This window comes from Schistocerca cancellata, chromosome 5, assembly GCF_023864275.1.
Source record: "Schistocerca cancellata isolate TAMUIC-IGC-003103 chromosome 5, iqSchCanc2.1, whole genome shotgun sequence".
In the NCBI taxonomy this organism is placed as follows: domain Eukaryota; kingdom Metazoa; phylum Arthropoda; class Insecta; order Orthoptera; family Acrididae; genus Schistocerca; species Schistocerca cancellata.
This window is the reverse complement of record NC_064630.1, coordinates 611,005,385-611,021,382: the sequence shown is the minus strand read 5'-3', so window position 1 is coordinate 611,021,382 and position 15,998 is coordinate 611,005,385. Positions and strand designations below refer to the sequence as shown.

At 39.8% G+C, this 15,998-nt stretch overlaps 1 protein-coding gene across 3 annotated transcripts in view; it reads left to right on the top strand.

Annotated features, from left to right (window-relative positions):
- LOC126187839 (protein pellino) overlaps positions 1–15,998 on the top strand; it is a 457,964-nt gene that overhangs the window by 257,005 nt on the left and 184,961 nt on the right. For all 3 annotated transcript variants that reach the window (XM_049929143.1, XM_049929142.1, XM_049929144.1), the window contains exon 2: positions 140–238. In XM_049929143.1, coding sequence (XP_049785100.1) covers positions 140–238 — 99 coding nt within the window. The remainder of the gene's footprint in view (positions 1–139; positions 239–15,998) is intronic.

Sequence of the window (15,998 nt, the reverse complement as noted above, 5' to 3'; positions counted from 1 at the left end):
ACTGTTCACATTTGGGCATATATGTTAGTCATTGTGCCAGTACAACATGGCTCCAACTTACGATTTTTGTGATAATTTAAGATGCATACCAATCAATCGATACATTATCAACGTTAATTTCATTTATCTTCCTTCTCAGGTCCGATGGTACAGATCCACCTATATTAGAAGAACAAGAGCCGACTCCGTCAGACAAGCCAAAGACACTAGTGAAATATGGCGAGCTTGTCATCCTCGGGTGAGTAAATATCAATGCCGCCGGCTGACTGTGTGCCACACACAACTTTCCAACGGCCTATATCCCTTGCCGTATATCTACAGGTATATCATCTTTCCTGCGTAAAGGCCTTCTAAAGATCACATTTAAACTTCATTTCAGGTTTCGTTGTTCCTTTCTTTTCGTCTTGTATTCCTTGACTGTTACTTCTTCCTTTCTCAAGACCAGTTTGTGCCAGTTTTGTTTTCCTTCCTGTCCTAGAAATTATAAATTTTAAAAACTTACTCATACAAATTTCGCGTAGTACCACTTATTTTGTTTCTTTTCCAGTCTTTCCTGACATATAGAATCCGGGTGCACGTCAACTGTTTTTACCCCACAGATGTTTCAAGATACTTTTCGTTACTTCATTTTCGACCGTTCTATAAATTTCTTGAATGTATAGCACTCACCGCTTCGATTTTTCTGTGTTGTAATAACACAAGCACCAAGGGGAGAATCACTGCAGGTACAGTACAGGAACATTAGGAGACAGATAGATTCAAATACTTGAGACTGGATCTAGCACAATCGACTGGATAAGGAGGCAATCAAAGGAAGAGCCGCCATACAAGTAGATTTTATTTAGAAACTAACACGGAACTGGCACAGGGTGACTATAATGTAAGTGCAGCTTCTCACAGAGGTCCAGTGTAATTATCGTATGACAGCGAAACTTCGTAGATATTCTAATGGGTTAATGCGGAACCGATTTATGCTGGGAAAAAATAATTCCAATTTTGGCAAACAGGTACAAATCTGATGCTGTGTATGCAAGAAAGACGCGTATATGTTGTGGAATAGGAATGGGACGTGAGCAGAAAAGGTGAAACGAGCGAGAAATGAATAATGTTGATTTTATTATTAACCGCTGCATTAATGTATTAGAATATCTACAAAGTTTCCCTGTCGTACGATTATTTCAACCCACACTGGAGCTCTGATAGTAACTGCAGTTTAATTATAAACACCCGGTGAAATAAACGAGCTATATCTTAAAAGGCCAAAATCAGGCATTATAATCCAGCTATAATAGCAGGACCACTCCGAAGCATGGGGTTGTCTTATTTTAAATAAAAATTGCTATTTGAAAGAAAAGATGAACTCCAAATGTACATAGAAAAGATGATGGTTACAATTGGGAAGCAGTGGTGCAAATTCGATTTCCAGTTACATCATTATAAAGCACAGTCAGTACACTGAAAACAATCAGAAATTGAGAATAATTCAGAAGCAAAGTAAAAAACATAAATTGACTTCGAGAGAAACCACAGAAAAGGTCCATTCATCTCATTTCATGGGAGAAGAGGAAGAAAAGAAGTGAAAGTATAAAGAGGTTCTGGACACAGAGCAAAACAGTGGCCAAGAACGCTTAAGTTGTACACGGTCCATAGTTGGTCAAATTTTGAAGAAAAATTCGTTCTTTATTTCCAAAACTTCGAAATTTTTTAGAGGGCCCTAATATTTTCTTCGTGAGTCTTCAAATAGTTCTATATTTTGGTAATTCATTGTTGTATGAGCAGTACTTTAAGACTCTTGACTCAATTACTCTGAACAATGACGAACGAATAGACCGTGAGACGGAGTTGTCGATTTGCGCTCTACTCGCATTGGCTCTCTCCCATGATGTTGACACATATTTTTCTTCACAACTGCGCCTTTTCACCCTCTGACGCAGATATGTCAGTGTCAGACAAGAGAAACAGTATTAAGATACGGGCCGAAATGGAAGAGATTGCTCTGTTGTTGAAGCTGCAAATAATTCACAAGTCCGCGTGGTGTTTACTGACGTTGTAATGTGCCTCGTCAGGTGACGTACACGTTCTTGTCGACTGTGGTGTCCCTTATCTATCCTTAGTGCTTCCATTAACTATTGTCTCGACGAAAGCGCTTTGTGCGTTGCGTGAGCTGCTGCAGACACCCAGAACACGAAGCTGCTGGGTTCGATGACCCGTTAACAGCCATGTCCCAGATCTTTTATAGGAGCTTAGGCATACCGGGCTGCTGTGATCGTTCAGCACGCATCATAAGTACCCAACAGCATTGTTTTTGTAGAAAAAGTTTGTAAACAGTGAATGAGTAAATAACCAGACAGTTAATCGTCTGGTTGAATGACGTCATTTTGCAGAATTCTGATCTTCCTCAGCGCCGTTGCCTAATACCAGGATTGCCATCGATGAGACCCAAGCTGCCGGACTGCTGAGACACAGATCAGCTGTTCTGAGGCTCGTATGCACAGTACGTCACTCAAGAAAATACTCCAGACGCAGGAGTACGCTCTCATGACAGTGTCATTGCAGTCATCGCTGGATTTCACCTAATAGTTAAGGCAAGATATCTTCCTGCCATGGAATGTTACTTTTGGGGACTACGTACTGGCCTACGAGAAACATTCTTAATACTGCAATTCAATTCACTATAGCCAACGAATTACATAATAAATCTTAAACGCTGCGTTATAGGCTTTTAATTCGAAAATTGTTGTAAAATGCAATTTTTTCTGAGCAATACCATAAAATTTGCCCATGGCCCGCATCACAGGTTCATCTTAGGGTTCTATGGATTCCAGATACTACCCTGATTGTACACTGCATAGTTTGCTGTCCTGTAGCTGTAGAAACGGCTCTGATTTAATTGTTGGTTCTGATCTTAGCATATCGGTTGACGTTTGAGCGCTACTGCAGTCGCCCTCTTCCTCTAACATTAAAAGAAAGTGCAACCCACGCAATTGTACGACGGTTATTGGCAGTCCAGCTAGTATAAGTTTTCATCAGTCGCACGGGTATAGTTCACAGGCGTCGTCGAAACAGAAATATTATAGCCCTTGGACAAAAAGAAAATCATTTCGTTATGAAGCACCAAAAGGTTTACGTGTGACAGTTGTGGACAAAATACGGCGACCGCTTCAAATTGGGATAAATTCTAGTGTCCGATAGCACCCGTCGGCTTTGGTCAATGACGACAACGTAAGGCAAAGATGCTGCAATGGACAATCTATGAATGGAACAGTTCATACTCGTGAACAAACGAATGTAGCATGCCATAAAATAATGCATTTAACGCGACTACTATTTACTCGCGAATTTCATTTAAACGAGTTGAAGATGACTGAAATAAATAAGAACACGAGAGCAATTACGAGTTCATATATTACATAAAATTTTCCACACGTACTGCAAAAACGATCTGAATAATGAACCGTCGAATAGTTGGAATCGGTAACTAGAAGCAACCTATGTAGGTCATTTCTAGTTACCGATTGCAATATTACTGTTTGTTGCGCAAAAATCTTATATCAGAAACTTGCTTAAAAAATGATCTTGTTAGTGAACTACAGAATACGACTAGACTTCCAAAAAATGAAAATCTTTACACACATTATTGCAACATGTAATGACACATTCCTATGCAGAGATATACAATATCTTAAAAGCTGCGCCAAAGATAAATTGAGAGGCATGTATATTATAATCTTTGTAAAGTTCACATTGGATTCTCTTTTGTTTCATACTCCAAGGAGCTAAGGGACACTCTCGATTGTTGCCTCGTGGAGGATGGACGTGATTTTTGGACTGTGAGAAAGGCAGCCATGTAGTTAGTAATTATGGTTTGTGCGACGAGCAGAGCAAGTCTTATTGTCTTGTGAATAAAAAATAGTGAGAAGTATCGAAGTGTTACGAAAATTATTTAAAGCAACGTAGCATTGTATTCCCTGGTTTCCACCGTCTTCGTGAAGTGAACCGATGCCGACTTAGGAAGATACACACGGTCAACAAAGAGAAGAACTTCGATGGCGACTGATGAATTAATATTGTGGCAGAAGGACTAATTCTACGTCTAAGGTGAGAACTCTGATTAAATCAACAATGACGTAGAATTCAAAATGTAATTAATCGGAATGGTAAATTATATTACAGGCATATTTCACGCAGCACTGTATTTGTCCGCATTCAAGCCGGTCAATACAATCCGTAGAAAGTCTTTCAAAAATTATAAAGTTAAAAAACACAATAAAATTCAAATGTTTTTTTATTTATTTCGCCACACTGGCGACCGTGACAGGACAGTGCTGGTGGAACAAAGAGTAAGTACTTGATTGTTGTGCTACAAATGTACTTGTACTAATTACTGTTTCTCTGTTACATGACGCACATGGAAAATGATGAATAAGGTGAAACAATGTTAACTGTATAAACAGATGGCACAATAACCAGAAGGAACAAGGACAAGGATTTACAAAACTAACGTAATCGTGAGTGACGCAGCTCAGCCGGAATTAAGGTAGGAAAGCGCAAACGCATGCAGTGGCTGCACCTTGGCTTAGCTCCACTTAAAGCAGAACCTTTTCCTTTCCATATTAAAATCCTGGTAGTGTTTGTGGCAACACACAATTACACTTTGATAATTACTTTTTTATGTTCAACAATCGCAGAATTAGAAGACGTAGTGCGCCATCTTGTAAATTTCCGATGCGCAACAAATAACAATCGCGAGATATTTCTATTAATTCAACTGCGAATTTAAAGATTTAGATTAACAGTAAAGTACAGATAAAAATAATATCTCCACAATGGAATCGGAGAACTTTAATTTGACAAATGTTCATGGACACGTCACCGATTCTGACAATAGTGACGTAAATGATGACGCAATTAGTTTTTCAGCACAACATAATGTAGAAGTAAATACGATTCAGTTGCACTCCACAGGGATTAACAATAATGAACCACTTGCAAATGAAACCTTGTGCACAGTCGATGAAGCATCGATTACCAGATCAGATGAAAATATTTCGCGTGAAATCAGTGAACCTAGCCCGGTTTCGATTCAATCAGATCGTGGTAGAGAAACAATGGCTACAAATAATGGCATAAATACAAACACACAAGCTTCGTCAGTTACGCTTGAGGCATTATATAGTCTGATGTCAAACGTGAGCGAGCAATTATCTGATTTAAAGATCAGTCACAACACAACGAACACAAAACTGTCGAATCTAGAAATCAGCCACAACACAACGAACACAAAACTGTCGAATCTAGAAATCAGCCACAACACAACGAACACAAAACTGGCGAATCTAGAAATCAGCCACAACATGACAAACACAAAATTGTCAAACATGGAAATTGGGTTCCAACAGCAGTTTTCAAGTGTAAACACGCAATTTGAAAACATGCACAGACATTTCGATCAACGCTTAAATAAACTCACCAATGAAATCGATCAAAAGATCGAAGACAAAGTCATCAAAACCGTCAATAGTGTATACAATGTATTGGCAAATGACTTAGAAAAGAAATTGTCAGATCTTACAAACAAACAGGAACAGGAACTGTCAGAAATAGTAGAAACTCACAATCAAACACAAACCGTACAAAAAGAAATACATGAAAACGTACAGGATATTCAAGTAAATTTAACAAGAGTACAGTCCGCATGTGAAGAAATACCTGACCAAGTTAATAAAGTTAACGAAGAAGTCGGTTTTCTGAAACAGGAGACTCGACGTATCAACGCGGACATTATCAAAATAAATGAAACTTTAGAAAACGGTAATGTAAATGAATCAATAACTGACCGGGAAACAAAACTTTTTGAAAAATTAGGTAATGAAATCAAAGTAGCCGAGGACAGAATACGCAAGGAAATTGCTGGTAGACTGAATGTTTCAAATGACTTGCCTACGTCAAGCAGCAGGCAGCGCGACACTTATTCGCCCGTGCCAGATTACGATGTCAATAACGCAGAACATCACGCGCCCTGTCCGGCGTATGTGCACGCACCGGCGCAGGCAAACAATGGCTATTCGCCAAACGCGGTGCTGCAACAGGCAGTAGGCGTGTCGCCTTGCATCTCGACGATTCTAGTCGATGAGAGCCTGTTGAAACATAGACAGTTTCCAGTTTTCTCCACAGAATCCAGAAAAACTCATCCAGTCGTATTTGTAAGAGCATTTAAAAATGTCTTACCAAGAAACTGGACTGAGGCACAGAAGATTAGATATGTAGTAGGCTTCACACAAGGCGACGCACTTTTGTGGGCCACAGACATGGCTGAACAGTGCGTCACCTACGAACAATTTGAACGGGCTTTCTTGGAGAAATATTGGTCTGCTGGGGTCCAAGAAAGACTGCGACGTGAGGTATTCAACCCACAACCGTTCAACCTAAAAAACGGCGGGTTGAGAAAGTATTTCGAAAAGTACTTGAATAAGACGCGCTATTGGAACAATCCAATACCGCACGTAGACGTTCTCAAAATTCTGAAAAACAGACTACCCGCGAATTTACGCGAAAAATTGGTAACCATACCGGAGAACGACCTTGAATACTTTCTTTCCGTGCTTGACTCAATTGATCTAATATACGAAGAGCCGAGCACAAGTAATCGGAATGAACACTCCGTAACCAATCAAAACAACGGTAACGGGAATCATTTTAATGGCAATGGACAAAACCAATACAGTTGGCATCCGTATGCGACAAGGCCAAATAATGGAACCTGGAATTACGGGAATCGGAGGAATTCGGGGCCACAGAGACGTGAAGACCGAAGGTATCGTACAGATCACGGTCCACGCCGGTATGGAAATGATAGAAATCACGTGAATGATTGGTCAGGCCCGCGTGATGAAAGGCGGCACACAAATGAAAATTACAATAGTTACAGTAATAGGAATGACAGACCAAGGAGGAATAGCGACGGCCGGTCGCAAGAAAATGTCGCACGCAGCGGTCTGGAACCTAATTGGCGACAGAATAACCACTCAGTACACTTTGTAGATGTAACGGACAGTACTGAAGCAACGCCGTTGTCTCCCCCGGTAAACAACAATCGGTCGTAATGAGCCCCCACCGGCCGACCGATTTGACAACAGGGGGCACAAACAAGCACACATTACATCTTAGACAATTATTTTTAAGGTGCGACCGTAGAAGATGATCTATGTGAAGAAGAGAAGAAAGCACCGGACAAGGTAAGTGACCTCGTGCAGGCTGTAATAACAGCAAAGATAGGAACTATAATTACCAACGTAATTTTAGATACAGGCGCATCTACGAATATTATTTCTAACAGTTTATTTAAAGAAGTTTCGACAGCATTACAAGTACCAGTGTTGCCAACGGAAAATTGTAAAATCTTGACAGCTGTAGGTAACAAGTCAAAAAGTATTAAGTGGCAGACGCAAATACCTGTTACCATTAGCGATGTCACGATAAACTGTACATTCTTAATCGTTGACGAATTAATCGTCAATTGTATTTTAGGTATGGAAGTTTTCCGGCAGCATAAAGTAAACATCGAAACTAGTAACCAACTGGGGACATATGCCAGCTGAACAACGCATAGTTAACCACACCTAATGAAACATGTGTTACAGTGAGTCTTAACGCTATAAAATAAACCATACGGTACTTTTGTAGTCTAACTCAGTTATTTAAGAGAGAGGAACGAAGCCAAATTAACGCGAGGGCCAGAGTTTGTTCGCTTGAGACGAGCAACAAACCACGCGTCGAAGTTGCAATCCAACGCTCAACTGATGAGCACGCGATAGCTGCATGTCAAGACGAGGTCATTGGCCGCGCTGTAGGCAGCGAGTCGGGGAGAAATCTTCCCCCTTCCCTGTCCGATCAGCTGAGTGTATACAAAGCGCGAAGGCGCATGCGCGGTCGAGTCCAGGCGTCACGTGACTCTATTACACGATGGCGGCTATCACGAATAATGTTCACCAACAATGCAGAGTTTTCTCCGCGCCTGCAGTCCAGTCATGGTACACAAGCGCGCATGCGCGAAACGTTTAAAAGTTTTGAGACCACGCTTACTATGAGACACAGTGACGAGAGCCATTCAAAAACAAGAAAGAAAAGGGTACACAAGTCTTGTAAATAGTAGCTTAGAAAATTTAATTATAACCTGGTACTACGTAATAAAAGTGAACATACAAGTACATACTGGTCATGGACGGTATTGTAATATTATATTATACTGAAAAAAAAATCTTAGCTTGTACGGAAGGAGAAAGAAAATAGAAAAAAAATAAATAAATAATGCAGATAGATAACCGGAAGAAAAGCTATGTACACGAGAACAACACACCATTACATATAGGGAGAACGCAGCAAAGAGGAAAGCAAAGAGATAACGCATACATTTACATTACACAGTAGCTAGTGATTTTCAGAATGAACAACAAGGTAAACGTGTGAATTTTTGTGACTAAGGAAAAGAATGACACAAGCTTTAAAATAGGATAATAATAAACAGATCTATGCAGCGTGAGTAATGAACTGAATCGCTCTCAAAACAATTACCTAGGGTTTATAGAGAGAGAGAGACACACATTAACGTTAGGAAACACCTAAAGCACTCAGCAAACAACTTTGTAGAATATATAAGCTATACACGAGGTTACATGTACGAAGGCTAAAGTGTAAAGGAGGAAAATATGGAATGATTGCGCATCAATGGACTGTAAGGCAGTTATGTATGTAAGAAGAAATATTTAGTTGTAAGTATTATTAGTATAAGGGACGATGCTCAGCACACCCTGAATTATTTTGGAATATTGAAGGAATGGTGCAGGGTACCGAAAAAAGGGCCCCACCAGCAATGTGTATATTAAGTGGTAGATATTTTTTGTGTGTATAAATGTATGTATGAATGTGTGAAAGGCGAAAGAAGCTCTGTACATGTACGGAACTTAAACAACGTAGAAGTGGATAAGGAAAATTAAACTCTAAGACAACTTCGTATAAACAGGTATACCTAACGTCAAGAAACAATTAAAACCGTAAGACTCTACGAGTTTACGAGAAAATACGAAAAACCTGATACAAAGTGCAACATTAGCGATTCTTCACTCATGTATGCGGAAGGAAGATATGAATTACTTTACACACTTGAAACATGAAATGATAAATCATGTCAAAACTATATCTTTCATACATTTCACGATTTACAGTCACAAAGAATGAAAATGATATCGCCGCTGTACGAGAAACAGGTAAGTAGTGTGATCGACGACCTGTAAGCAAAGGAATCGTCTATAAAATAAACTATGAAAAGAAAAACGTCATACAGAATTTCATGCTGCACTGAAGCTATGCAAGTCTGATTATTCGTGTACATAGATTTTCATGACAACCGATGCATTAAAATGTCTGTATTTTTTTTCTCCCATGATAACACAAGACGCCTATAAGCGTACTTAAATTGAAAATGATACACGCACACAAGGGCGTGCTGCTATTATGAAACACTGTACATATTAATAGTTGTTACACCCTGAACTTCAAGATTGTATGTTTATATGTCTATGTTAATGTAGGAAATTTTATTAAAGGTAATGATTTACAAGCACACCAGAACGTGCTTAAGCACAAAACACTGTACATATTAGGATTATGCTACATACAAGTTGTTATTTCGTGCATTTTCATATTTTATAGGTAAAAAAAACCGTAGCATACACGTAGTCGTTGCCATTACCCTAAGTAGAAGGTAGAAAATTCCCTTCCCAAGGTGCAGTGGAGCGGCTACAGGTGTATTCTCTGCATGCTGATGCATGTCGTTGCGTATGAAGAATACGTAACGAAGGTAAACCTTAACTTACACTCGAGTTCAAGAAGGAAAACAAAGGACTTGTTCCTTCTAACTGATTAATGGAAAAAGGTGTGTGTGTGTCAGTAAAATCCAAGACGAAGAAGCCACTATGAGTGGTCAAAAATTTTTTTTCAATTTTCGTCGATAGTTTTTTCCTGTAATTAATGTAACCAATGTATTGTATGTGTTTTATGTTATTCCATTGTATGTGATGTACTTTGTATTTCATACCAAGTCCCGTGACTTACAAATTTGTGAATATTTATGTACATTGACCAGAAATATTGAGGGGAATGAATCTCGGTACAATAGGTAAAAGGGGTTAATACGAAGAAAAAAGTGTAGTGAAAAGAAAGTTTCGATCGCAATACTCGCGGTTAAAGTGGTGTGTGTAGAAATTGAAATTGTGCAAAGTAGTGCTACGTTGCAAGTGTCAGCGAGCCTAAACAAGGGACATCGAAAAATTGAAGCTAGTATCGTCAAACGACCCATGGCGTCACAATAGGAAAGGACAATGCCAAACAAGTTTGACATGGTACGCTTCTTACCTGGAGCGGCATCGACGGGATCGTCCTCCACCTCGCACATAGTGTGGTGTGTTCTTCGGGGCACATATTCCAATGTACCTCGTCGTATCCAGTCTAAGTACTGGAAGGAACTACAAAAAGCACACGCATACTGAGGTTCGGAAGTCTTGACGGTACCCTCACGTCGGTGTATATTCAGTGCACTGGCGCGCGCATTCAACCAACGTCGCCAGCTAACGGACGACCAAACAATCAGGCGCGCGTATCACCCGCCCATATTCAACACGGGCTAGCGAACAAAGCTCGTCGCCCCAGAATAAATACAGAAAGCAATACAAGGACTTAATTTTCACCTCTGATGAGGAAGGAAACATTTGTAAATAACGTTGTATTCATTGTATATTTTATTGTACAAACTTTACCACATGATGTTTTCTCAATGTTAACCAAAACTTTGTATATTAGGATTAAGGTTTGTAAATATTAGCATAAGTATACCAAAAACTGACACACACTCAGTAATACCAAAGAATTCACAGTGCCATGAAAATGAGACAATAAAAATGAAGGTTGTAAATAAAAGACCCCCAAACCTATCAATTGCAAGGTCGACTACTGTATCCTGTCAATCAAATAAAATTTTCTAGTGACAGTATACAGTAGGGGGGCAGTTGTAATGACACATTCCTATGCAGAGATATACAATATCTTAAAAGCTGCGCCAAAGATAAATTGAGAGGCATGTATATTATAATCTTTGTAAAGTTCACATTGGATTCTCTTTTGTTTCATACTCCAAGGAGCTAAGGGACACTCTCGATTGTTGCCTCGTGGAGGATGGACGTGATTTTTGGACTGTGAGAAAGGCAGCCATGTAGTTAGTAATTATGGTTTGTGCGACGAGCAGAGCAAGTCTTATTGTCTTGTGAATAAAAAATAGTGAGAAGTATCGAAGTGTTACGAAAATTATTTAAAGCAACGTAGCATTGTATTCCCTGGTTTCCACCGTCTTCGTGAAGTGAACCGATGCCGACTTAGGAAGATACACACGGTCAACAAAGAGAAGAACTTCGATGGCGACTGATGAATTAATATTGTGGCAGAAGGACTAATTCTACGTCTAAGGTGAGAACTCTGATTAAATCAACAATGACGTAGAATTCAAAATGTAATTAATCGGAATGGTAAATTATATTACAGGCATATTTCACGCAGCACTGTATTTGTCCGCATTCAAGCCGGTCAATACAATCCGTAGAAAAGTCTTTCAAAAATTATAAAGTTAAAAAACACAATAAAATCAAATGTTTTTTTATTTATTTCGCCACAAACACACAAAAATAAAACGAAAAATGACCAAATATTGCAACCGATAACTATACTACACGAAAGTCACACCAGTTACTGTAGCCCCAAATAACACTCAGTAAAATCCATACACCAGGAGTGACAGTAAAAATAAAAGAAGTGTAGTAGAAACATGGAAAAGGAAAACATAAAAGTGGCTACATAAAAAGAAACTTAACGCATATGAACTTCAAATGAGTCAAAGATCGAGGCTGACAATAACGAAATAAGGACGTAACAAGAAATAATAATGTTAGGTCAAACTGTAACGAAAGAAGCAAAATCCAGAATAACTATTGAAAAAAAAATAAGACGACACACAAACTGCCAAGCACGAATGAGGTACTACCCAAATCAGTTCTTCCCTACCACCCGCCCTCAATCAAACGCAAAATTTTCAAATAATAAAAAAAAGTAACCACGAGTCAATAACACAAACCCTTCGGCAAATACACAGCAATACCCCTCGGCCCAGCATTGTAAGCAGAAAATATTAAAACGACAAAAAAACCTCCCTCCATGAAAACCAAAAAGTAGCACTCGCACAATACAGTAACATAAAAAACGCAACGTAAAACAAGAAAAAAGTTTCAGACCCATTAACGCCTTACTAACAAAACGAGGCTTGTACATTTTGCTGACTTCTTTCATAAATACAAAAAATAAACAACCTTTAGGAATAATCTTCCTCCAACAGTATTCATCTAAATGGCCTTGCAACACTGAAATCATTCTCTTTCCCCGCCTGACAACAGATTTTACGGCCCCCCCAATACCCCCTGATAGTATTCGTACATGCCCCCGTCTTATAATCTTTAAACTGAATACTGATATTCACGACCAATTGATGATAACCCTTTTCACCCAACCCCTCGTACGAAGCAAACCCATTCGACATGACTACAGAACCTTCTTCCACATATTCTACTAAAGATGTCAAGACTTCCTTTGTCCGATTTGGTACAACCCTAAATACAACATCAGCACAATCTCCTCCAGAAACAACAACTCCAAAAACCCAAAGCCCAACAACCTTGTGCCCCCTTTCCTGCTTTCTCTTTCCAAAGTGTGACTCATTTACTTCAACTATAACCCCTGTCCCCCCCCCCCCCAAATGACCCCTACACTTTATAAAATCCCCGCAGACTTCTCTACAAAACTAGAACCAGTCGACTACAGTGCCACACGAAACCCCTGCTTCGTGCATGACAGATTTGCAAGAATATTCATAGCAAAAATAGTAGGTTGACATGACAATTACTTCTAAATTCAGCCTCGATCTTTCGAACCACGTCCCCCTGCGTATGGATCTCCACGTGTTAGTTTTTTTGCACCTCCACATGTGTTCGGCGGAAGTACGTGATAACGCAACCTTCGTCAAAACCATATAATCCACAGACACTGCACTTGTAAAATTCAGCAATGACCCCAATGATTACAAAGATTTTATAGATGATTTACGGTTACTCATTTTCTGAACCAGAATTTTCGCAGTAAAAACAACTGACTCATCCATAACGAATAGCGTGAGAAATCAAGACCTCATAAATCACGACCACTTATAAATCACGAATACTTTCATTAACAGAAGATACCGGAAACAAATTGCGAGGTGGAAACAAAACAATCTACATCGAATTTTTAATATACGCGCATAACGAGGAAATCCAGAGAAATTATTTAACATTCATCGACAGCAATCTGCGGCACAAACAAAATATCACACATTACGTCATTGGTCAAAGCCGACGGGTGGTATCGGACACTAGAATTGACCCGCAAATTGTACATAAGCAATTTTCCGTATTCGTTTTTTTCTATTTTTTCTTGTTAAAGACTTCATTAGCGAATATCACGTAAAATTAAGATGAGATTTCGAAAGCATCTGTCTCATGGATAAAGGTATTCGAAAGAAAGTTATTCGATGGTGTCAGCAGTAGCTTCTTAATGTGTCGTATGATGACTTTAGGATATTGACCTACTCTAGTCTGCAATCTTTGATAATAAAGGCTAAAAGGAAACTGGAAATGAAAGGCGAGGGATCACTTTAAACGCACGTTTAGGTCTCTCTACAAAAAAGACTTGCGCTTCGGAACTGGGAGAGTACTAGATGGGTTTTTAAGTAGTGCTTGATAGCCGCTGTGTGTCAGTGGTGTGTTGTAGTTTGTGAGGACTGTACTGTATGGATACGACCTAGTGCCACTCTGACACCACTTTGACCCAGATTTGCATGCAACATTGCTAGGAATTCTCGTAGCAGATGACATTGACCATATTGTCATAAGCGTTGAGTTAGGAGGAAAGTCACATTTCAAGCCTTCGGCGGTAGTTCAGGTATGTTTGCCGTAGGCCAGCACGTGGTCCCCAACGAATAATATACACAACAGCAAAATATCTTGCCTCAACTATAAGTTGAAATCCGACGATGTCTTGAATGACGAGGCTCAGAACAGTTGATCTGCGTGTCAGCAGTCCGGCAGCATGTGTCTCACTGACGGCAGTGCATAAATGGATTGATTTTTCGTGGAATCCGGGAAGTAAAGGTCGGACTATCTGAACTTCTGCCTCGCAAGACACCTCAAGGTGTGTGGCTGAGAGTACTTCTGATTACCCCCAACCCCTTCCCTGTTCTAGCCGGGAATAATGCGCGGAGTATCGGTTAAACTCCATATGATCTCTAGTTTCTCTGATTTTTATCGTTGTAGTCAGTCCACGAGACGTATGCGAGAGGTAATGTTGCCCGACTCTTCGTGGAAAGTATACTCCCGGAATTTAAACTGTAAACATCTCTGTGACGTACAACTCTCTTTTGTGTCGTCTGTCACTGGACTTTTATGATCATTTCCGTAACTCTATTGCGTCAGTTAAAATACCCGTGACGAAACGCGCTGTTCTTCGATGGATCTTTTATCTCCCGTACATATTATTCCAGCCTGATAAGACTGACCAGCAACACCCGAGAATCTCTCAAACTAGTATGTCGTAACCCACTTCGCTATGAATAACGAGAGGAATGTGTTCTTCACTTATGAATCCTGTTTCAGATTACAAGTATTTCCTCATCGCAATATCGCTGAATGACAAATTATATTCGGTACAGTCATAGGAACATGTTAGAGTGTTGTTTATTGCTCGTGTGGTTTCATCGGCAGCCGTTAAATATTTGAAGAGTATTTGGTGTGTCACCTCTTGTGACTGGACGAATGCGTCCAAAACATCCAAGGGCTTTTAGGTGAGGTAATACATATGGGACTTTTCTCCTTTGTCGGTAGAATTTCTTGCAGACGATGTCCACTGCAAAAACTGGGCATCGAGATTCTGGGATGCATCCGCCACCTAAGAATATGGCAGACCTCTAGACAGCTGTCTCACCGAGTGAGGTGGTGCAGTGGTTAGACACTGGACTCGCATTAGGAAGGGTAGCCGTTAAAATCCCTAGCCGACCACCCGCATTTTGGTTTTCCGTGGTTTCCCTGAATCGCTTCAAGCAAATGCCGAGGCGAGGCAGGTTCCCTTCCCCATCTAGAGCTTTTGCTCCGTCTTTTATGGTCATGTCGTTAAATCCTGTTCTTCTTTCTTTAGCACTTTCTTACAAGGGGAAGGTCTGACGTGCGGGGCACCGATTAAAATAAAGTTTGCCAAGGACGGTCCATATTGAAACTAGGACGTGTTTCGGCTTATTGCTAGACACGCCCTAGTTTTTGAAAAATTGAGGTGAAAGTTGATAACTGAAAGTGGTATTTTCAGTGCTGTACACCGAAATATCGTCTAAAAACAAACTTTCTATTAACAATGTTCCAGTTATTAGCGTTTCTGTGTGTTCATGCTGTACTTGCAGTAGTCCTATTTCTAAGCAACAAGCAGAGCGAGTTCGGCGGTCGAGCGGACAAGGCATTAGACTGCCAAACTCCTCGTCCGTGTTCTGTTCTTGGTCGTGGATTTTTACATTCTATATTTTTTTCGGTGTATCTGACAATATCGTGATAATCAGAATACTTTTATTTGCTCTTTTTAAAGTAGAACATCGGGAGATCTGATTAATAATCAGATACGTTTATATAATGAATTGATAATTACTTTGATCGTGATACGTAGCTCAAAAATACACCTGAAGTATATTATTGCATAATCCTAACTAATTGTTTATTCGTGAGTGTTCTGACAATCAGTGGGGTGAAACTTATCTTAGAAACAGGCGAATCATCGTCCGTGGAAAGTATCCGGTTCACGTTGTTAAAAACAAATGTTAGTTATCAATTTGG